Source organism: Panthera leo, chromosome B4, assembly GCF_018350215.1.
Source record: "Panthera leo isolate Ple1 chromosome B4, P.leo_Ple1_pat1.1, whole genome shotgun sequence".
Taxonomy (NCBI): Eukaryota; Metazoa; Chordata; class Mammalia; order Carnivora; family Felidae; genus Panthera; species Panthera leo.
Genome location: NC_056685.1, coordinates 40092611 through 40117633, shown reverse-complemented (window position 1 = coordinate 40117633; position 25023 = coordinate 40092611). Strand labels below are relative to the sequence as shown.

The 25023-nt window shown below is 45.4% G+C and overlaps 1 protein-coding gene across 1 annotated transcript in view; it reads left to right on the top strand.

The window, feature by feature from the left end:
• ANO2 (anoctamin 2) overlaps positions 1 to 1625 on the top strand; it is a 319011-nt gene extending 317386 nt beyond the window's left edge. Inside the window, exon 23 of the mRNA XM_042948267.1 lies at positions 745 to 1625. Coding sequence (XP_042804201.1) covers positions 745 to 1014 — 270 coding nt within the window. The 3' untranslated portion in view covers positions 1015 to 1625. The remainder of the gene's footprint in view (positions 1 to 744) is intronic.
• The last annotated feature ends 23398 nt before the right edge of the window (positions 1626 to 25023 follow it).

Sequence of the window (25023 nt, the reverse complement as noted above, 5' to 3'; positions counted from 1 at the left end):
TGATATATTTACCGCTTCAGTGGAAAATGCTGCAGGGTAAGGTAGTCCTGTCTTACCTGCATTTCCAAGGGAAGGGATGGGGCTCCACAGGTGGAAGAAGGAAGCCAATTCCAAGTGTGCACAGAAGCTTAGAAAGGAGAAGGGGAAGCTAGGGGCAGGGACCCTAGCTGGGCCAGTGTGACTTACCTTAGCAGGAAGAGAGAGCAGGATGAGTGTGAGGTTTGCTGAAACCATAATTCAGCACAGAAACCAAAGGACTGGCTCTGATATGGAGGACAGAAGGCAAGCAGGAAGCAAGAGAGGAGCCGCTGGCCCAGCAGAAGCCCTGGAGAGGCCAGCAGGCTCTGTGCCCATTTCCTAGAAGGCTCTGGAGCAGGGGACCTGGAGGCTGAGAAGCCAGGCGGGAAGAACTGGAGGGGAAAAAGCAATAGGTGACACTTCTCAAGCTCCACTGAGTGCAAGGTATTGACTTACTTAATCCTTGCAACAACTCTGGGAGGCAGGTGCTGTTACTGTTCCACTTTCTCCATGGGCACCCTGCGGGACAGACACTTCTGCTCATTGGTTAAGACCACCTGCCAGTAAGCAGAAGAGCCAGAGGAACACGGAGGTATCCTGCCCCTGGATCTGTGCTCTCCACCACTGCCACCATGGCATCACACTGCCAGCCCCGCTGCTGAGACCCTCACTCTGACCCACTGGGCTGGGCCTCTCCTCGCAACCCTTCTCCTTTCTTTTTGGCAGAACCTCGTGATGTTCCTGAGTGTCCTCGTGGATTGGATGATCCCAGATATCCCCACGGACATCAGCGACCAGATCAAGAAAGAAAAGGGCCTGTTGGTGGACTTCTTCCTGAAGGAGGAGCACGAGAAACTCAAGCTGACGGATGAGCCAGCCCCAAGGAGCCTGGGAGGGGGGCGTCGGAGCAGGAGCCGGGCGGCCAGCTCGGCACCCTCGGGCCGAAGCCAGCCAGGCAGCATTGCATCTTCTGCCTCACAGCACACCAACGTGTGAGCGAGTCGACCCCACCACGGGGGCTGCCACAGTGGCAGGGGACCTCACCGAGCATGCCTGTGCACCTGCATGGGAGGGCTGGCTGGCGTCTGCCAGGGCCCGGCCTCAGGGGGGTCTTTGCAAAGGTGCATTTGTGCAAAGAAAGAGGGGTTAGAGCGAGCGAGCGAGCAAGCACAAGCAGGAAGAGAACTGGAGCTGCTTCTCAGAAACTTCAAGCTTAAGTTCCTTTTAGGTCCTCTTTGTATCCTTTTGGGGGATCAGCACCCCATTTTGAGTCACCCGGTGCAAGAACTGGGTATCTCTACCCCAGAGCTCCCAGGCACCATGCACCTTCCTTGCGTTTCCTCAGGTGTCCCCTCTCACGTGGTCACAGTCTGTGAGAGGAGCAAGCCCCCCTCCTGAGCGATCCCTCTCCCCTTCCCACCAGCTCCCCAAGCAGACCCCTCTGAGTCGCTTGCAGCTGGGACTGTCACAGCCTCAGTGGGTACAAATTAAGTCACAGGGCTGATGGCTGTGGCCACAGGACTTGATGGTGAGTGGCAGAGGTCCCAACCTGAGCTTGTCTCCATGTCATGGGGATGCTTTGAGCTTGTGAACTAACCATCACTTTATGCAGGTTCAGATTTAAAGTAATAAAATAAATCAAAACATTCTTTATAAAGATGCGTCTCCTTGTCTGTGGCTCTCTCTCTTTCTGTCACTTCATACCAATATTTATTGAGGACCAACTGCTTCTCAGATGGTCTCTGAGATGAGAGATAAGCAGAGTAGAAGAGATAAAATATCTGACTCACGGAGCTCACTTTCTGGGGAGAGACAGGATTTTAGCTAGTAATAAGGGCTCTGGAGAAATACAAGGGATAAAGGAGGCAGGAAATGTGAAAGCTGGAGAGGTAAGGGGCTTACCATTTTATATACAAATCAGTGACAGACCCGAGATGGTTCTGAGGTTACATCTTTCCTCCCAGAGCTGGGGGGCCAGATTTTCAAGTAGAGTTGGAAGCAAAGGCCAAACACCATTCATCACCGTCCTTTGCACACTTCAGCCCCACACACTGTCCAGAAACCTGTTGCACAGTCCTCTTCCTCGGGACCCGGCCCCAGTTCCTCCCAGGTCATTCTCAGTGTCTGCATAGAAGCTTTGAGGAGGGCCACACTCCAGAGAAGACATGAGTGTTCTCATGTTTCAGCACACCTGGTAATTCGAGGGCCTGGGGTGCCGGGCTGGTCATCCTTGCCGCTCCCTATGGCTTCTGTGTCCTCCTGGCCACGTGCAGGATCGCACTGCCCTGCCAACTCTTGCTCTGGAAAGTAGCTCCTTCTTTCATGGGGACTCCAGGGCATAGATACAGCTTTAGAAGGAGCAGCAGACAATCCTGTCCCACGCCGCTCACATACCAGTAGTCCTACAATAAATTTTAACCACTTCACGCTTTAATGTTCAAACTTACCATGTTAGCCTAGATTCAAACTACAGTATTACCAAAACACTGCATCATCTTACAACAGGCTTCAGCTAACTCAGCGGGGAGGGAAGTGGCCAATAAGAGAAAAATTTCACTTCAGGGGCACAAATGACAGGGAGATTCCAGGCCCATAAAAAGGAGGAGGATGTCCCCAGGACTCCTATGGGTGTGGGTGGGGTTGGTATTTCCTGCAAGCAGTGATGGTCCATTCTGATGGTCAGGGGCCACCTCCAGCACCAAGACACCCACATTGCATGGACTGTGGCTGGCTCAGGACCCCACCTCTTTTCCTTTTTTCAAGTACACACTTTTTGTGTGATCAGAGAGGTGGAACTTGCACACCAAGAGTCAGATGATCTAAAAAACAAGGGGCACCTGGGTGGCTCAGTAGGTTAAGCATCCAACTCTTGATTTTGGCTCAGGTGATGATCCCAGGATTGTGGGATCAAGCCTCGAATTGGGCTCCACACTGGGCATAGAGCCTGCTTAGGATTCTCTCTCTCTCTCTCTCTCTCTCTCTCTCTCTCTGTCTCTCTCTCTGTCTCTCTCTCTCTGTCTCTCTCTCTCTCCCCCTGCTTCTCTGCCATGCACACTCTCTCTCCCCTGTTCTCAAACACACACACACACACACACACACACACACACAGAAGAAAATGAAATCACTCACAGTCCTCAAATTTGTAATCAACATCAACAATTGCTGTGTTTCCTTCCAGACTGTCATTCCCTCTCAAGCGCATCTGTATTTTTGGTTGCAAATATGCAGTATATGCTATCTTGCTTTCTTCTTCTGCTTCATGTAGCTTATCAATCCCTTTATCCCATAAGTTTGTTGTCAATTTTTTAATGTTTATTTATTTTTGAGAAAGAGTGAGTGGAGGAGGGGCAGAGAGAGAGAGGGAGACAGAATCCTAAGCAGGCTCCAGGCTCCAAACTGTAACCACGAGCCCGACGCGGGGCTCAGACTCGTGGACCTTGAGATCATGACCTGAGCTGAAGTCGGACACTCGATTGACTGAGTCACCCAGGCGCCCCTCAGTTGTCTTGAATATTATTCAAAAGTATGTACCGAACAACTACCATGTACTAGGCTCCATATTGGGCACTTGGGATACATCACTCAACACAATGATTCCTGCCTTCTTGTAGGTGAGTCAGGATGACACAATAAACAATGAAAATAAACTGTATAGTGTCTTAGGGGGTAATAAGTGCTATGGAGAAAAAAAGTCAAGCAAGGTAGAGGGGATTGGTAGCAGGGGTAGAGGCTCCATTTTAATTTCCATTGCATAATGGGCATTTTTGTTTTGTTTCCTGCCCCACCCCTTCCTGTTAAGGGATTGCAGATTGGGTGTGGAAGCCTGTGGTGGCCAAAGCCCACACTCTAGTGATTAGGCCAGACAGCACCTCCCAGGGAGATCTAGATGGAGAGGAAGGGAGATTCCATCTGCCCAGATATACATTTCCACCCTGAAAGGACTCCACTTTCTCCCTCTCTCTCACTACAAATGAATTAGGAATTTTGTGATTTGCCCCCATCCCCAGGCTAAGATCATCTCAGCACCTGCCTTACCAGCGTGACCACCAGAAGTGCCTGCCCAACAGGGCAGCAACTGGGATGTAGGCTAAGAACTTTCCAAAGGATTTGTTAGTCTGGGTAGAGAGATGGTAGGTGCATCCTAATTTATTTATTTTTAATGTTTACTTACTTATTTTGAGAGAGAGAGAGAGAAAGAGGTAGAGTGAGAGAGAGTGCGCAAGCAGGGAAGCAACAGAGAGAGGGAGAGAGAGAATCCCAAGTAAGCTCCACACTCAACACAGAGCCCAACTTGGAACTCAATCCCATGAACCATGAGATCATGACCTGAGCCAAAATCAAGAGTCAGACCCTTAACCAGCTGAGCCACCCAGTCATCCCCAGTCCTAATTTAAAACAAACAATGAAACCTACCCTCTGCTTTTTTATTTATTTTTTTAAACATTTATTCATTTCTGACAGTGAGACAGAGCACAAGTGGGGGAGGGGCAGAGAGAGAGAGGGAGACACAGAATCAGAAGCAGGCTCCAGGCTCTGAGCTGTCAGCACAGAGCCTGACTCGGGGCTTGAACTCATGTGAGATTATGACATGAGATGAAGTTGGATGCTTAACCGACTGAGCCAAACAGCACCCCCCACCCTCTGCTCTTTAAGGAAATTATAAACTTTGACATTTCACTGTAAAATACAAAAGAAAATTAATTATGAGCAAACATCTGTAACACTGAAGAAATGAAAAAAATATCACTCCTTTTCCTACACCTTTTCTCTAGAAATAATAACAGTTAATGTCTGAGTTTACTTTGACTTCATTTGTGGTCTCATGGTATATGTGTGGTCACTTACATTGATCTGGAATAGCATCTATTTTGTTTAGTATAAAAGTGACATATACTCATTGAAGATTTAGAAAATGCAAAAGAAAAAATGTAAAATGTAAATAAAATAGTTTAAATCATCTGAATTTTTAACTCCAAGAGAAACAGCCATAAGCTCTAGATGGAGGTCATGGCGGCAAACAGTATTTACCATTGGGTTCATCAGTTTTTTCCTTACTAAGAATAAAAAGAAATGGAATCCGCTTGATGGCTGATTTACTGAAATAATCTTTTTAAAAAAATGTTTATTTATTTTGAGAGAGAGATAGTGAACAGGGGAGGGGCAGAGAGAGAGAGAGAGGGAGGGAGAGAAAGAATCCCAAGCAGGCTCCACGCTGTCAGCATGGAGACTGACGCTGGGCTTAATCTCACAATTGTGACATCATGACTGGAGCTGAAATCAAGAGTTAGATGCTTAACTGAGTGAGCCACCCAGGCGCCCCTACATAAATAATCTTGATGGCTATTTCCTTGATGTACTCATTGTAAAGAAAAGAGCATGGAATAAAAGGTGGACTTCCCTTCCCTCTCTCCCCTCTCATAGCCTTTCCAGAGCAGCCCTGTCTAGGACAATACCGCTTGGGGGTGGGGGAAAGGTGCTATTCTCGGCAAGGATTTTAAAGATGCAGAAAATCATCATTAACTCAATAAAATGGCTGTTGTTTTGCCATATGGAACTTTGCTTTTCTGCCAGGCGAATGAAAGCCTTTGGGTTTGCTAATGCACCCAAAATAACGTTCTAACCTTGTAAACAGATGAATCCTTGTTAAGAAACACGGGAGAGAAACTTACCAGGTGCTTTTCTAAGCGGACATAAATTGTGGTAGGAGATTCCACCTGGCTGTGGAAGGCATTCTAGAGGTAAGGACAAGAATGAGTTGGGAAAACTCAGGGACCAGTGTGCCCCATGGTTGTTTGAAATATGTAGCCAAATAGGGTTTGAGGTTAAAAAGAAATTAGGAAAATGCTCCTGTCTTTTTATATTGCCACAGTCTTCCCTTAGGTGTCCAGAGTATACCTTCAGGTAATATGTTTTTTTTAACAATGTGGTGTTAAAGATTCTACCCAGATCCCTTCAGGATTGAGGTGCTCACTCCCTAGCTTCTGATGGTCACAGTTTGAAGCCCCTCTCACAACTGCTCTAAGTGAAAGGAGGCTGCCTGGACCAGGGCCACTTTTCTGCTGGGGGCAGCCTCTCATCTCTGTAGGTGGAGGAGGCCCCCCCTTGGCTCAATTCGAGATAATTCTAAAGGGCTTCCTCAGCTCCAGAGCTCCATATGGAATTGGCCAAAATGTATTGCAGCTCAGCTCTTCTGGCTGCCCTGGTCTGCTTACCTCACCCCTCCCCCTGCCCACCACTTCGGCAGGTGTGCTTCTGGAACACACTTCCCAGTCAACCTCCTGCAGGCCAGGTATGCAGTTCCCATCCCAGGGGACCTGACCAAAGACATGGAGCATTTGCTTTTGTTGGAAGGGTGATTTGGCTGGATTTACCTTTCTTGGGTCACCATCCTTTCTTGCAAAACATTATGGCTGTGGCAATTAATTCATGGTCTTCCAGGGTTTCAGAGGGAAAACCTCTGGCATAAGCCTGATCGATATTCCTTTGTACCTTTCTTTTTTCCTCCTGCCTTCGTGCATATAGGGTTTTAAAATGTATTCTTGGAATTCAAAAATTTCACCGGAATGTGCCTTGATGCGGGTTTCATTATTTAACAGGCCTGAAATGTTGTGGCCACATTCAGTCTGCATATCACTTCTTTCTCGGCTCTGGAAGGTACTCTTCTAGTACAGGAACAGAGTCTAGTGTAGCCATTCCAACTGTTTTGATTACTTTAAGGAAACACTGAAGGTTTGGATCACCTTTCCAGTGTTTTATCTTCATGGCCACCATCTTTTTCTCAGCATGTTTCTTCTAGTCCTGATCCTCCATATTTCAGAAGCATGCCCTTCCTGGAGTACCATGTTATTTTTTGCCTCCTCCCCTCAGAAGCAACCCACCTATAATCTCAAACATATTATTCTAGCAGTTTCCAAGCTCTCACTTGTATGATCCTTCATGGATAATCTGGGAGAGGTGAAGATGTCTCCTCATCCCCCCATACCCTACTCTTCTGAATTTCCTGTTCTACTGATGGCCAGACCTTTACCTGCTGCATGTATTTTCCAAGATATGCTCCTTGCTAGTAAATGAAGAGGTTGGACTGGACAAGCACTAACATCCATTCACATCCATGTGTTGACATGTACAGTTCTACAGGATCACCATGGTACGGCAAACATGAAGAGCATAGTCAGTCTTATCTTCCGTGTTACCATTCTACTCGCCTTTCACAACCCAAGCCCTGGCCATCTGAGTCTTGGATAACCTAACCCAATTCAGCCCAGGGAAGAGTTCCTTGGAATTTCTACTCTTGTCCCAACCCACAGTAGTATCCGTTCTGCTCAGCCACAGCAGAGGGCGCCAGAGAGCAGAACCCACCCTTGAAGGCTTAGCCGCAAGTTCTGGAAGACAGAGCAGATGTTTCTTCAGAATGCAGCCCTATTTACACATCTGGCTAACCTCTTGCTCCCCTTCCCTGTTCTGTACAGCAGGAAATGGCAGTGCCCCAAGAACCAGACCCCTTCCAAACCAGGCTAGAAGACAGATGCCTCACCAGGACTCACAGGCAGTTGAACCCACTTATTCTTCTGCACTTCCCATGGCACATGCAGCTTTATCTGCAGAAAGGAAGTGCAAGGTGAAAGCCAGATGGGAATTCAAAAAGACAGCTCTACATATGAGTTCAGGAACCTTCATGTTTTATTGCCCCACCTTTGTCTCACTTCCTGTCTGTCTAACAGAGTAAGGAGCTGAGGACTGAGGCTTCCAAGCCAAGATGTCTTCCTCAATTAGGGGAATGAAGCCATAGGCCCTAAGGGAAGGAGGCAGACTTTTGACAAGGGTCCCACATAATAACCTGCTCCTAGTTTTCTCCCAGCATGATGGACTCTGGTTGGCCTGCATCTAATTCTTCAGAGAGCATGTGTCAACTTCTATCAAGAACCACATCTGCTTGGTCTGAGTGAAGCTGCTAGTTGAGAAACAGATGCCCCTAAAATAGGCCTCTTCCACCCTTTTCTATGGGCCTCATTCCTACTACACTCAGAAACTTTTCTCAGTGTCTGCCTTAACCCTTTAAATTTTCTCAACTGCCTCACCTCTGACTTCACTGTACTCCACCTGTCTCTTTTGATCACTAAGTATCTTTTCACAGAGCAAGGTTTTCCTTCTTTATCTGTCTTCTCAATGGTTCCACCTCCTTCCAGAAAGCTCCCTGAAGCTCCTCTCTGCGTCGATGTGCAGCATATGTAGAGCACTTTTCAATATCGTTATGTTAAAAGTAGTGTGATTAACATTGGGCAGATCCTGGTTTTGTGGGCCCAGAAGCTTCTACAATTTTAGGGATCCTCTTCAAGAAAACATACTCAAAATTATAAAATAAAATCAGGTACAAAAGTGAATATTTAGCATGAAAAGAAAAGTTCCAAAATACGAATTTTAGTCTAAACCAGAAACATGACAAAATCTATGACAAATGGTTTTATTTTTTATTAATGAACTGACTTGCTTGCCTTTATATTACAGTACTGCTCCCTCAACATCTTTAGTCATGTGCTTTTTGATTGCTTTTCATAACAAGGTTTTCAATTAAGAAAGAGAAAGGTAATTCACTCTTTCCCCTAGCAAAGTCAATCAACATTTGCTTTTGCTTTTTTTTTTTTTAGACAGATCCTGCCACACACAGGTGTATTTGTACCAATGGGACAGGAGGACACCAACCCCTGCAGATAGAAGCCAAGGGGTCATGCCAGTCCCTCTGTCCTCACGCTGGCAGACAGAAGCCTCTATGCTGGAGCCTTTGGTGGCGGAGGGGCAGCGGAGGTGGGGGTGGTCCTGTGCACCTTTGGGAGCCTGAGCCACAGCAGGAGCTGGAGCCAGAGCTGTCTTGGTTTGAGCCTTGGCCTTAGACTTTGGGCCACAGAGCCTGAGACCCTTGGCGATGCAGGCATGACCACGTTTCCCCAGCATGGGATGAGCGATATAGGCAAACTTGTGGTTCCTCCCTTTGGGATCTTGGGCTTGACCTCTTTGGTCTTGTTGCGGGCCTTGATAGCCTCGACACATGCACTCTTGGCCTTGGTATTGTTGTCCTGAACCTTCTTCAGGCCCTTCTTGTGCTTCTTGGCAAAGTGCACATTCCTCAAGAACTCGGGGCTTACCCGTCAAGAGATTAATATCTTTCTAAGTGGGGTTTCTTAATGCCATTCCTGTGCCATTTTTGTGACTGGTTGTGAGTGGTGTGGTTCTTGGACTTGGCATATCTGCATGGAAGCCTATGGCCCTTAAAGCGCCTCGGACCATGCTTTTTATTTCTGATAGAAAATAAGAACCTAGAAAGTTGTTTTCAGTTCCACAGCTTATTGGTGATTTCATCTGAATGTTAAGACTATTGCCAAATTTGGGAACGCTTCTCTCAAGTTTCTTTCATATATAAGCTCTAAGATATGAAACACTTTTCCATACATTTCAGAAGTCTTTCCATAGATCCTGGGCTCCCTTGGAAGGAATCTCACTCTAAAGTTGCCTCTTATCACTGGCCTCTGAAACTGAAGCTATGGGGGCTTTAATCCTGGGGTTCAAACCCCAGCCTGTGTTTCTTCGGCATCATGACACCCCCCTCAGGAGTCCATTGGCCCCGGGTGCTCTGCCTGAGGCCCGTGGAGTCACATAATCATAGTGACAGTACTCATAGTGACAGTAATGATAATCACCACCCAAGGAGCATTCACTAGGAGCCAGTCGTGATAAGAACTGTACACTCATCACCTTGCTTAATCTTTACAACCTCCTTCAAAGTGTTTTTATTCCCCATCTTACACTTAACCAGGTGAGTCACACTGCCACACTCAGTTGCATGTCTCTGTTTTCCCCATTAATCACTTGAGTGCCCACATAATTTTTAATAAAGCTAGAATGAGAGACCATCGATATCTCCTTCCTGAGGCCACTTACCTTTGATTCCTCCAAGTTCCCAGAGCATACTCCACCCCAAGGGGGCTTTCAGGGACCCCTTAAAGGGATGACAGAGGTGTATTCTCTCCTCTTTGGCTAACGTGCACAAAGGGCGCCATTGGAGAATTTGCCTCTCAACATGGGCACCCTTGCTGAACAGATTTCTGATCATAACAAAGTCATGGCCTACACTTGCTACAAGGTATGGCCTCACTGTGCCACAGGGGGCTGGATCCCCAAGGGCTTTCAGCCTCATCACATGTGTACCAGGCTCGGCCCTTCCCCAGGAATGGCTGGATCTTGGCATTAAGTCAAGTTCACCACCGAGAACACCACTTCCACACAGGGACATCCCGTCTAAGGCCCTGGGGTCTTTCTTGCCACACTGATCCACTCTGATAAATGCCAATTTGGGATTTTCAGTTGGGGGTCTTGGAGGGTTGAAAAATCTTGCCTCTAGCCCAAGCTGAATCTAAGGGTTTGCCTCTCTAAGGCTACAGAAGCTTCTAGTCTCCTTCCACTCTGTGGAATCCCTTGTCACACAGAAGGAAATCTTTGTGTCAGCCTTCACTGAATCTAGAGCCTCTAATCTTACCTGGCAGAGATGGTATGTGGGGTCACGGCAGGGGATTCTGGCACTCTGTCACACACAGATGCAGAATTCAAGGCTCAAAGAAGTGTTGCCTCTGCTAGAGAGTACAAAGTGAGGAAGTGGCCAAGCTGGAATGAATTGCAGTCTGCCACCCCTCCAAACCACTCATTGGTGAGAAGCAAGAAGGCACATTTCTCAGTTGTCTGTGTTTGGGTAAAGCCTTTTGGGGGACAGAGACTCATATGATGCTGAGACAATGTACTCTAATGGAAAATGCACTCTGTTTTGGAGCCAGACTTGGTTCTAGAGCCCACTCTGTTAGTGGGGCGAACTCCAACTTCTCTGAGCTCTTTCTCCATCTGGAGCATAGAAATGATACCTGCCCTGCATCCTTCTCAGGGCTGCAGATCATGAGATTTATATCAAGGAGTGATATTGTAACAAACACCTACATTTCTAAGAAGAAAAACATCATCATCAATGGCTAAGACAAATATATGCCCAGTATAAAACCCATTGGTAAAGACTATTGTGGCCAACAATAAACCTAATGTCCAGGTTCCAAGAGGGTGGCACAGATGCCAGGAAATGGAGTATTTGCGTGCTGGGATGATCTCTGCAGAGTACCCGGCACTGGCTGGTTAGCATTCTTGACATCAGCACGTTTGCTAAACTCCATTCCAGGCTGGGTTTCCAGATGAGTAAACTATTGAGGGAGACCTCAAATGCAATGTCACTAGCCAGGATGCACTAAAGAATCATTGTCTTTATTCCCCACTCCTGTTAATGTGCCTTGGCTTTTAAAACAAATGCCTTGCTTTGACGTCGAATAAGTATGTCGTGGTTTTCTGAAAACATTGCACCAACTCCATTAGAAACATATCAAGTGATACCCAAGTATAAGCTTCAGTCGCTAGGCCATGATTTTCAGAAAATGCATTAATCTAAACTAATTTTTCATGGTTTTTGTGGTTTCCTTGAGTGGTTCCTTATAAACGTCTACCAAAGAAAAGAGAGTTTATTGTGGGAGCAGGGTAGACTTCTGGATTGAAATGCTTCATCATCAAGACTGAAATCCCCTCAGAAGAAAACTGGCTTTTCTACTGATCTTTGGATGATTACTTCATAGCATCACGGCACATCTAGAATCCAACATGGTGACTCTCGTTACACTATCTCCTGTTCAGGATGCCACATGGAGGCAATTATTTTCCAGGATCACGAAATCAGAAAATCCCAAAGGACCTTCAGAGAACTGGCAACAAAGAATGGGCTTTCTGAAAAGTGTCTACCGTCTATCAGTGCAAGTCTGCATTCTTGAATCTATTTTCAGTAAGGTCAGAAATGAAGAATCAGATGCACATTGAAGAGTGCTCACTCACATCAGAGTTTATATTGGAAAGATATTATGTAGTCATTTCTCTGCCCCTTATAGGCGAGGCATGTGGGCAGTGGCATGCCATTTGGAAAGCAAGGGATCAGATAAAAGCATGTCTCACTGGTAAAGAGATTTTTAAAAAGAGAAGATCTGTCTATTTCTTTATAGATTACCCACTCTGAAGAGAGATTTGAAGCTGTTATTATATACACAAGGGGATTAAAGTAGGGAGGGTGAGAGGGGTGAGAAAGTACATGCAGGGGGTGTCAGGTAATGGACAACACGAGGATTATCAATTCATTCAACTACTACAACAACAGAGGCTGCAAAGCTTCACTGAGTATCTAACTGGACTCCTCAAGTTACGTGATCCGTACTGTTTGAGCAGGAGCAATGGTCAGACAGGCTGTGGCTCCCAGCTGCCTGACCCTCCACATGCCCCATGATTCTATGGGGTGCCCAGACAGGGCCTGACCTTTCTCTTCACCTATGCCATTCTCACCAGGCTGAGCTCTCTGCCCTTCCCTCAGTTCTCATGCCCAGGGATCCTCCTGCAAGCTTACATCAACCTCATCCCTCGTCCCTGGGCATGCCCTTCCATGACACTTCTTAGGACAGGTCAGGAGACTCCTGGTCCACCATGGTCGTGGCCACCTGGCCCAGGCTTACCATTCCACCACCTCCCTCCACAAACACTTTACAATTACCTCCTTTACTCTGCAAGGGGGATTACGTACACATGGTGGGTCTGGGATCCAAAGGGGTTTAGGGAAAGTGAGGGGGATGGATATGCACATATGGAACAACCACTCATTAAGACTATTTTGGACCGGGCACATTGGAGTCATTACTTGTAATCCTCACAAAGACCCATAACAATGATCCCATTAATGGATAAAAAACCTGGTGCCCTAAGACACTCTCTAATTAACTTAAGGACACCTAGCTAATACATTCATGAGCCACAAGTAAACCCAGGTCTTTTTTTTTTTTAATGTTTGTTTATTTTTGAAAGAGAGATAGCATGAACAAGGGAGGGGAAGAGAGAGAAAGGGACAGAAGATCCAAAGCGGGCTCCATGCTGACAGCAGCGAGCCCAATGTGGGTTGAACTCACTAACTGTGAGTTCATGACCTGAGCAGAACTCAACTGGCTGAGCCACCCAGGTGCCCTGAAACCCAGGTGTCTCTTAAAGACTATGCTATTTCTTCTGCCATGCTGCCATTAGGTTTTTTCTCCAGCCTTCCCCCCACCCCCCACCCATTATTTAATTATATAAACTTTCTACTTTTGCCAAACCAATCTGTTGTGGTCTCTTATATATTCCCATGTTCTTTTCCTAGGCTTTTGCTACATCTGGAATGCTCATTTCTGGTGTGCTGCCAGAAAACCCATGGTTTTACACCTGACCTTTGGTTCCCATTCAAGGGTGCACACACCAAAGGGTCAGCTTTTTCTCTACACTGTTTTTCAGACAGACCTCTCTCCAGTCCCCAACTCCTCACTCTTCTGTCACAAAACCACTACAAATGTGCTTGTGCAGCAGTGGGCCTGGTGTTAGGATAGGTACAACTCACCCGTGGGCTTGACTTCCCTGAAGGAAAAAGGGCACATGTTAATATCTCTAGGATCCAAAGCCTTGCACAGTCTCTGGACACAAAGTCTGCACTCAGTGAAGGTTGGTTGCTCTAAGGAAGGAGGGTGGCAGGTAAGAAGCAATGTGGGACTGGAGTAGGTATTTAGAAGGTGGTCAGCAAGGAGGATTTCATTGGAAAGCAACAATAACCCACCACTTCCCTTCCCTTTCCATGTCTCATTGCTGCACTCTCCACAGCCACATTGCAGAGGAGCAGAGCCCATACTTCACTGACACACAAGCAAGTCCAGACTGAGGACTAAAATATTCATATAATTTTCTACGAGATTATAAATAGCCTCTGCCTGCTCCTGACCCAAAGTCCCCCAAGGGTACCTCCAGGCCACCTCAGCTACTCCCTGGAGGCCTCCTGGTCCTCCCTATGATCCTGGAAGTAAATAAAGGAGCGATGCTTGTCACGCCAAGGGACTTCAGCACTCTGTAGTTGTCCAGACTGTTCCAAGTATAAAATGTTTGAATATCTCTGCAAAGAAGTACCAATTCCTGGGTGTCTAGTCCTGGAAGTCTCCTCACTTTCCATTTGCCCTCCACCCCACCCCACCCCACCCCACCCCACCCAGAAACTTCCTTCCAGAAGCTTAAGATCACTGGAATTTGCTCAGATACTCTGAGTGGAGGTTGCCCTCTCTTGCCTCTAGGCTCTTAAGTCCCTGCAGACAGCCAACATAAACAAACCCTGAGGAATTTGCCTGAGTTCATTCCAAAGGAAACAAGCGGGTAGCTGCCTACCTTTCCCTTCGCTCCAGAACGTAAGTGAAATCCAAGACGGGAAAACCTTTGGCGTCTATCAAGTTGGCTTCTCTGTGGAAATCTTATCAAGAAACATTGGACCTTCCAGATTTCCTGAAGAGACTGTAGTGAAGTCAAGGTTTTTTATGTCTCCAATTCTTCGTGTCCCTCCTGTGCCTCCCCAAATCCTAGTCTCTTCCTAAAGGAAGAGTTAATTATCATTTCTAATCCAATCTCAGGACGTGTATTAATCACAGCTGGCCCTGCATCACATCCCCAAAGCCCTGAAGAGTCTCTGCCTTTATTATATCCTGGTGAATGTACTCTGAGTCAGTTGGCATCCTTTCCAAGGGCGACTTGAGTGGCTAAGATGCATTTGCATTGAAAGCAACTTGTGTTTTCTCAACACCAGATAATAGATTTAAACACAAAGAAACCTAGTTTAATGAACACCTGCTATCTTCTCCATGCAATAAATCTTTTGCAGGAGAGGACAGCGCTCACACAATTCTCCCTGCCTACACTTAATTCTTTTCCTTCCCTCCTCTCCCTCCTGCTGAGAAAGAACTCTCAAATGCTAAAATGGGCCAAACTCTGGCCTAGTTGGTGGTGACATGACTCAGACACACACTGATAATTCCTGTGGCTTGTGGATTCCTCTGGAGGTCACCTCCTTCATCCCCCTGCCTCCAGGCCAGGAACCATATCAAACTCATCCCAGACGGGTATGTCAAAGACCAAATGGGCAAAAGAGCCCAGGGCCTGGAAGAAATTAGTCCAAGATGAAAGGAAACCATGTTCCAAGAATGAGAATGGCAACTGGAACAGATAATACAGACCAGCCTTCTGGTGCCATATTGCCCATGGCCAGAGGTGGCCAACCACAAGCTGGTGTCATTACAGCCTTGGTAAATGTGAGAATGGTGTACAGAACATTTGAAACGGGGCAAAAGACTAATTTATGTAGAACTTAAATTCAGAATTTACCTGAGTCAAATTGTTTTTAGGAGATGGAATTACACAGCTGCCATGAGGTACACCCTGGTGGCACAGACTGGCTTTCATGGGTTCTGAGGTGAACGTTGTGGTGCCACTTTCCAGAGAGTCAGGTCCCACAGCTTCATGAAACACATGAGTCTTTTCTCACCTAAAGCCTCTGTACTTGAGGTTCCTGTGCCTGAGGTTCTCACATTCCTTGTCCCCTTACTTTATTCAAGTCACTGTTCAATCATTACTTCCTCAGAGAGGCCTTCTTGACCACCATGCATCCAGACACTTAGGGGTGCCAACACTGGTGACATATTCCATGCTTGGGAGGACAGACCCACAGAAGAGGACACATTGCCCTGGGAGTGGGCTTGGGATGATTTAGTCTGAAAATTCTGGGGTCTTGAATATTAGCAAAGTGGTCCAGAAGAGGACATTCCTTGTTGCAAGGGGAGGGGCATGGCTGGCAGATGGCCAGAACAAACACAAGGCTTCCTTTGCAGGATCCAGAGGACTCATGCAGGCTTCTCTCCTCAAGGTCATCTCAGAGCTGCAATGGCCTCTGCTCCAGCCATCACTGTATCCTAAGTAAAAAAGGATTAAAAGGGCTTACTTTTCTTAGGAGCTTTCTGGAAGCCCCACTCTATAACTTAGGTTTACAGCTTATTGTCCAGGGCTTAGTCAGTTTCCAGCAATTGATCTGAGTGTTTAGGAATGAAACATAGGTCATCTAGAAAATGAGAAGGTAGTTCTAGAAGAAGGTGGCTAGCCCAACTTTACAAGTTCCTTTCAGTGTTTGTAATCTGTGGCTCCAGGATGCTGAGGTCTTGGGAGAGTTGATTATAATACTCTGGGATATTTGTTTGGAATATACTTATTGGTTATACTTAGTGTAAAGCCCTTTGTTGGCAAGTTTGATCACTGGATCATGGAAGCTGCCTTTCCATGCCTCTGTGGATCTGATGGTGGCAGAAAGTTATCATGTCCATTTCACAGATGAAGTGTAAGGGCCTACCTCATTACAGTAAGTAGAGAGCTGGCCTCCTTGACCACCATATCCAATGTTTCCTCTCCCAAAGCACATTGCCTCATGGTTTTAGCCAGGAAACTATATGACCCAACCCTGCCTAGATAAGAAGACCCCTGGGGAGAGGATCTGATGTGTGCTCTTTGCCTTCTCCCCAACCTCAGAGACAACTGATCCTGGGGCCAGCTGATTCCCTCTGACACTCAGCAGACTGGGTGTGGAAGGCACTTTCCCTAGGATTCTGCCTTTTTCCCTACCACAACATTTACACACACTTAAGCTCATGCCACAGGGATCATATATTCCTTTCTTCCAAATTTTCTCTCTGCTCAGATGTTTTTTTGTGAGTTTCACTTGTGATGACAAGGAGGAGATAAGGGGAGTGAGGTAGAGGTGAAGCTGCATTCTAATATTGCTGTCTGCACTGCCTGACTGTGTAAAAGAGTTCAGCTTTTATTGAGTTATGTGCTGATACAGGCAGATACAAGGCAGTTGGTCCAGGGGATATTTTGGGGGAGTGTGAGAATCTCATCTTGTTGACCCACTAGTTGGCAAGCTTACACTGAGAATTTTCTCCTTGCCTGTTTCAGAACAAAGTGTTAAGAGGGATTCAGAGGCATGGAAATACTAGAATTTAGAAGGGCAATTTGTTAGATGCACTTGAGAGCACAACATTCTCAAGAAGCAGTGTCAAGTGCTAAATTTGTGAACAAAAAACTTTTGGTAGACGGGGAAGGATTAGCTGTTGAGGCACCATTTGAACTGAGTCAAGGAGAATGATTGTTTTTCTACAGATAGAAAAAGGGGTGGGGAGGTTATGGTTGTTCAGGAAGTAGGAGGTGTAGGTAGACAACAAACAAAATAAGAATTAGGGCTTGGTCCTTTGTAAAACTCTAGAAGGGGCTAAAAGCAATCCATCAATCAATCATTCATCAGTTACAGAGTTCCTCCAGTATGCTGGGGGCTGGTGGCTCAGAAAAGTATCAGACATGATCTGGGCCCTGATACTAAAACATAGAATAGAGAAAAGGACATTTGACATAATAAAGTGGATCTGCATAAATCAGACAAAAGCTATGAGTTTGTCCCAGAGATGGCCACGATAGACCAGATGTCCATGTTTCCTATTGCATTCTGGTGTGGCTAGATAACCAATTCTCACTAGTGGATGAATGTGAATGACCTGAAAGTCTTTTACAAGAGAGAGTGTGCCTTCTCCACTGCTATCTCCATCCACATGTTGGATGCAGAGCCACAAACAGAAGGAGTCTGAGTCCCTGAGCTGGAATCTTTCTAATCAGGACACTTACACTGGACTGTTATGGGAGGCAGAAGTATACCTTATTGTGTCAAGCTACTGACATGTTGGGATTTACTTATTACAGCAGCTGGTGTTTTCTTAGCTCTTCTATCCTGTAAGGAAATCAGTCAGATAATCCCTGAATAGCATTTTCTGGGACTCCATTCTAGAGCCAAGGACATACAACGGGATTTACACGGAGATCTACAGAGTTGGAGCTTAAGTTGAAATGATTGAATTTGTTCCTTAAGGTATTCTGACTCTCTCTGTTTCCTTCATGTGCCAATCTCCTGCTCCTTCCCACTCTCTTTTCCCTTCGGACTCACAATAACCTAGAGAGATCATGTGCTCACCCGACTTGCTCTCCTACAGACCTACTCATGGGAGATCCTGGCCTGTCACTGAAGGAGATTCTATAATCTTTGATTTTTTGCCAGATCCTTGATTACAAAAAAGTTAATACAGCTTCATAATTTAAGACACTATTTGCATTATGCAGCTTTCCAAAAAACATTTGAGCCATCCCCGCCCCCCCCCCCCCCGCCCCTCCAAAAGGCATAACATTGGTAATGAATCAGAGTGGATCATAAGGAGAAGGGATATAAAGCACACGAGTGGGTGAGAGGGTAATGGGGGTGCGGTGAGTGTGCTAGGGCTCCATGTCCTTGGATGCTGCAGGCCCTCCAGACCCAGAAGAGGGTCTGCTTGCTTCTGTACAGGGCCAGCCTTGGCCGATCATGACAACTTCACTCTAATGCCCTCACTTCCCCATCCCAACCACAGCTGATCCTGAGCTTCTCCCCACTGTCACCCAGAACCATCAATATTCTATTCCTGGTCCCAGGTAAGCATGTGTACGATGTTCACTTCCCAGACTTAAATCGTTTCTCTTCTTAAGAAGAAACAAAAGGAAGGGCACCTGGGTGGCTCAGTCAGTTAAGTGTCCAACTTTGGCTCTGGTCATGATCTCACGGTTCATCAGTTCAAGCCCCACGTCAGACTCTGTGCTGACAGCTTGGAGCCTGGAGCCTGCTTCTGATTCTGTGTCTCCCTTTTTCTCTGCCCCTCCCCTGTTCGTGCTCTGCCTCTCTCTCTCTCTCATAAATAAATAAACATTAAAAAAAAGAAATAAAAGGGATCTAAGAAGGAGCTTCTAAAGACTGGAAAAATATCTAAGGCTCAAGAGAAGGAATTACTGTAGCTGTATAACCCAAATTGGTGTAACTACTTTGGGAAATTGTGTGCTGTTTGTCTGAAAGCTAACACACACATTCCCAAGGACCCACCAGGGTCCACACCTACAAATATAACTGGCAGATATGCATATACTTGTGAAAAGAAAAAGACTATGAAAGAATGCTCATAACAACATTATTTGTAATAGCCCCAAACTGGAAACAAATTTCATGCCCATCAATAGTACATGGACTATAAATAGACTGTGATAAATTCACATACAATGGATACAATGCAGCAGAGAAAAAATACAAACTCTACTATAAGCAACAACATGAATCTTGCAGACATAATATTGAGCAAAAAAAGCCATATGTAAAAAATATTCAAAGTATGAATCCATTTATACAGGGTTCGAAAACAGGCAAAAAAAATTTATAAAAAACAAGAGTATGGGTTATTTTGGAAGTCACTGACTGGGAGAGCAAGAGAGAAGCTTCTGAGGCCAGGAAGGAGTCTTCTCAGTGCCTGGAATGTTCTATGCCTTTGACTTGAGTGGTGGTTTCATGTGCTTCAGATTTATGTACCTTCTTGAAGGTGTGCTTTATTATAATCATAAAATGTTCAGATAAAAAGGAAGCTTTAAATCAGAGTTGCAGACACTGGCAATTGGTGGCTGAGGTACTTTAGGACAGGGGGTCATCAACCATCAGCAGCAGCAGTGAGTGCTGCTCTACATTGTGCCCTCAGCCTGTGGAGGTGCTAGAGGCACGGCCTGTCCTTGTCTTCAAGGAGCTCTGGACACCACCTGGGAAGCTCTCTGCTTCACCCTCTGTTCTTTCTGTATGAGACTCAAATGGTCTCCTCAAAGAAACTGGAAACGGAATGGTTCAGTCCTCCCAAGCCTATGGAGGGTGGCAATGCTGCTTGCTGCTTGGTGACATCTTCTCCCAGGCCATTCACTCTCCTGCTTTGCTGGGTAACTATTTCATTGTCTCTTTTCTCCCTGCAGATCGTCAGTGGATCCCTCCTCACCCTCTCTCTCTCACTGAGAAGGTAGGAGCCATTAGAGGCGGACCTCTGCCCTCCAGCCTGCTGGCCTTGAGCTTGCACATCTGCCCTCCAGCACTCTCCTGTCCGGGCCCCTCCTGCACCTATTTCTCTGGGATCATTCCCATCAGCACAAACAAGCTGTAATATCTCCCATATTAAGACAAAAACAGAAAAACGTCTCCCTCCAATTACTGTTCCATTTACCTGCTCTCCTTTAGAGCAAAATTCCTCAAAAGACTTTTAAATCTCAGTGGTCTCCACTGGGAGGAATGTTCTCCTATTCCCCCTTGAGCCCTCACCATCTGGCTTTTGTTGCCACTTCCAAACACCTCCATGCTGCGCCATCCAGAGATATTCTCAGTCTTTATCTTGTTGAGAACCCACAGCACCTGCTACAGATGGTTACATTCTCCTTGATGCTGTTCCTCACGGGGCTACAGGGCACCCCTCCCTCTGGATCTTCCCCCTGCTTCACTGTTTCTTTCCTTGGTTTTGTTTTGTTTGTTTTACATCTGTCCCAGAGTTTACTCCTTGGATCTTTCTTTTCCCTTTCCCTACCCTTACATCATTATTTCTTATGTAGTGTTGGGTTTTAAATGCAAATTGCAAACATCGATCTCTAACTGCATATTGGATTATATGAATATCTAATATTATCTCACACTTACTATCTCCCAAACCAGATTCCTCTTGCAGGATTTCCATCCCAGTATATAGAGATTCTGCTTTCCAATTGCTCAGGTTAAAAACCTTTCGTGGTCTCAACCCCCTGGTGTCTTAGTCCAAAGAGTCAGTCTTTTTCATCCGAGTGCCACCCACAGTCTCGCTCATCTCTGGTGATGGAAACTCCATTCTTCCAGCTGCTCGGATCAAAACCTTTGGCATCATCCTTACCCCCTCTCCCTCTTTCATGACCCACATTTGTCAGATCTTTAAAACTATGTCTGGAATCAGACCACTTCTTGCCAGCTGCACCACACCAAACCATTGCCACCTCTGCAGGATTGTGACCATAGTCTCCTGGGCTCCCTGCCTCAGACCTTGCTTTCTTAACAATCTGTTTTCAGCATTCTCCACCTTGCAGTCAGGTCAGGTATTTAAACCTGTCAACTGCCCATGCCTTTCCTCTGCTCAGAACTACAAAGGGGGCTCCCTTCCCATCCAAAGTAAATAAAGTCTTAACTACCTGATCTGGACCCTGCTCTTTCTTCAACTTTGTGTCACAGGGTGATATTCAGACTATTAAATGGCACAAAAGGGTGCCCATGTGGGCACTGACCAGTCTGAGCTGGTGCCCACCACAGGACTGGAGGAAGGGCCTGAAGATTCCCTGCTCTGCCAGGCATTATCCCCTAGTTGCTGGATTCGAGGAGTTCCAAGAGGGAGGGCAGGTCTATGGGGCTAGAGTAACGCTGAGGTGGTACTTGAGAGTTTGGAAGTGAGGTTGTTTACCAACCAGGTTAGAAGGTTTTCAGTATCTTCATCATCAGTACTGCCATATCGGTATATGTTAGCTGAACATCAGCAACGCTCCTGCCACATTTTCTTCCTGTTCACTCCACTCCTGCCATGCTAAGCTCTACTGATGTGTGCCAGGCATTCCTGTGTGGATGCTCCCCTGCATGTGAGTCGTCACCTTACTCTTGGGACTAACCTTGGCTGGAATTTCCTTTCCTCCGAGGAGCCCATCGTGATCACCTGTATCTCCCGTGTCATTCTCCAGAGTTCTCTCAATAATCTGATATACCTGATATTTACTTATTTTGATAGCTTTTCTCTTTACTGGAATATGAATTTCAAGAGGGAAAGGATTTGTTTTTCTTTCTGCTGCATCTCTAGTGCCTACAACTGGTAGGAACTCAATGACATTGTTAAATGAATGAATAAATGAACAGTCTGTCATTAAATAAAATTAATAATTAGTACCAACCAACCCTCAGACTAAAGCTCAGTATAAGGAAAAACTATGTGGGATCAGAGTTACCCATGGGAGAAATGAACTATTTCAAAGAGATGGTGTGATCTCAATCTGGGGACTCTGTGCATTATGTTGGGAAATGAGGCTTCCACCAATCTGGGCCTCAAATGATGCAACTCACTTAACCTCTCAGGGTCTCTGTGTTCTCATCTGCAAGATGGGGTAATATCACCCATGTCACAGGGCTGTGTTGACAGGGTATGTATGCAAAGTGCTTGCCATACTGCCCCACACACATTAGGCATACTGACTTGGTTCCCTCCCCCTTTTTTTTCTCATGTCACTTCAGGGGTGTGGTGGTCTTCAGATGGACATGCAGCTTCAAGGATGCATGAGTAGGTGGGGCACATAGATTCGGGCATGGGCTGGAGAAAGGGGTGAGGGCAGGAATTGGTGCCATTGCTCTTGCTGAGATGGCTCCAGGCTGCTGAGTTGGAGGGCACAGAGCAGGCCCCATCTGTGCCACTAGGCCTTCTGTGATGATCTGGGAGAAGTGACAAGCACTACCCCAGATTATGCATATTCAAAGCCCAGTCTGGTTCCCTGGCACAATGGGGCAGAACAACAAAGCAGGTACACAGCTTGCTTCTTTGAGTCAAACACCGAGTAACTGGGTCATTTAGATCTGAATCGACAGGGCAGGATGGGATCCCAAGAAGATGCTACATCTCTTTCTTTTAAGTCAGTGGCCTATCTCTGAAAGAAGGGTTCTTATCCAAGATTCAGTGACTTCCAAGATATGTTTGGATAGAATTCACCCAAGAGCTTGGATGGGAAAAAAATATATGTTTATTTTACTAACCTCTAACTGAATTGTAGCACACCCATCTATTTTGAGTATAGGTGCCAAATCACATTACTAATAGTGGTTCTAGTGACTTTGTCACCAACAGAATGCATAGTTTCATATCATGTCCTAGTTGTTACAGATGTCATGAAATACCATCGTACTCATTACTGCTTTGGAATAATGGTAGTTTTTGGAATTACTGCAGTATGTTGTTATTTATTGCATTACTAAAGGCATTTCATCATGTTTTTGTCATATTTTGATATCTGTGTTTCAATACCATTGGTTTAATTTGTAATACTATGTGTTTTATGGTATTCTAAGTTTTTAAAAAACATTATTCTGAGAAGTGGCTATGGGCTTAACAGACTGCCAGAGTGATCCATGGCTCCAGACCCTTCTCTATACCACCTCACTTAAAACTCTTCTCTAAACCATTTGGAAGAGACAGATATATGTTGTGTTGGGTCTTGCGTGTGTGTGTGTATATATACACAAGCATGCATAAATGTGTTTATGTTCCTGACCCAGCAGTAAACTATCAATATTAATTTCAGGAACACTTTCTTCCATGTCAAACTCTGATCCTTTGTTCCTGCCATAAAACTGGGTTACCTGGTGTCAGTAGGAAGGGAGACTAGCTACCTATCATCTGAAACTAGTCTTCCCCACACCACAGTGAAGTCACCTGGAGCTGTCTCCTCTCACAGGTGATTGGCTGGGTCAATGGGCTCCTTATTCCTACACCTAATCTCCCAGCCCAGGCATCCTCCCTCCACCTGGGACCACACTGGCACGGATTACCTTCCTGAACTTTCTCATCTTTCCCCATCTGTTATTCACAGAAGATTTGAGCTTCTTTTTTATCTCCAAAAACTTCACTCTACTAAGAAAAACAAAATAAAGTACCATCAGCTGAAAATTAGTAAATTGTCAGGTCCCCACATAAAGAGATAGGAGCTTCAGAGTAGCCCAGAAAACTTTGTTAATTCTCTAGCCACATTGGCAAGACTCCTTGGTCTAAAAACACCTGGAGAGCCACTTTGCTGTTCTTTCATTTTAATGAGATAGGTTAGGTCAGAGGACATAAAACAGATGGCAGAGTGGAGTGTTAAGAATTGATCAAGAATATCCCTAATTTGGATACAGGAGTACTGATGCATAGGGGCACTTGTACCTCAATGTTTATAGCAGCACTCTCAACAATAGCCACATTATGGAAAGAGCCTAAATGTCCATCAACTGATGAATGGATAAAGAAATTGTGGTTTATATACACAATGGAATACTACGTGGCAATGGGAAAGAATGAAATATGGCCTTTTGTAGCAACGTGGATGGAACTGGAGAGTGTGATGCTAAGTGAAATAAGCCATACAGAGAAAGACAGATACCATATGGTTTCACTCTTATGTGGATCCTGAGAAACTTAACAGAAACCCATGGGGGAGGGGAAGGGGAAAAAAAAAAAAGAGGTTAGAGTGGGAGAGAGCCAAAGCATAAGAGACTGTTAAAAACTGAGAACAAACTGAGGGTTGATGGGGGGTGGGAGGGAGGGGAGGGTGGGTGATAGGTATTGAGGAGGGCACTTTTGGGATGAGCACTGGGTGCTGTATGGAAACCAATTTGACAATAAATTTCATTTATTAAAAAAAAAAAAAAGAATATCCCTAATTTGGAGCTTCTGAGGCCTGAAAGTTCCCTCCCCTGTCTCCAACTTGAATGGCTTGTCTATAAAGGCAAGGACCAAGTAATAAAAGCATAGATACATAATGAGAAAATACTATCCTTGGCCCTGAAGGTACAATGATGGATAAGATGATGTCTCTCCTCACACTTTGGAGTGTGGAGGTTTGCCTCTCTCTCTCTCTCTCTCTCTATATATATATATATATATAGGAATATTATTCAGCCATAAAAAGAATGAAATCTTGCCATTTATAATAACATAGAGCTAGAAAGTATAATGGTAAGTGAAATAAGTCAGTCAGAGAAAGACAGATACCATATTAAGTCACTCACATGTGAAACTTAAGAAACAAACGAGAAAAGGAAAAAAAAGGAGAGAGAGAGAGGCAAACCAAGAAATAGACTCTTCAGTGTAGAGAAAAAACTGATGATTAGCAGAGGGGAGGTGTGTGTGTGGGGGGGGGGGATGGGAGATATAGAGAATGGGGATTAAAGAGCACATTTATGATAAATACAGCAAATAAAATGATTTAAAAAAAGAAAACGCGCAGAAGACTTGAACAGACAGCAAAGAGGAGATACAGGTGGAATATAAGCACATGAAAAGATGTTCCATACCTTTAGCCATTAGAAAAATGCAAATAAAAACCATAATTAGATACCACTGCATACATATTAGAATAGCTAAAATAAAAATACTGACAATGATAAGTGCT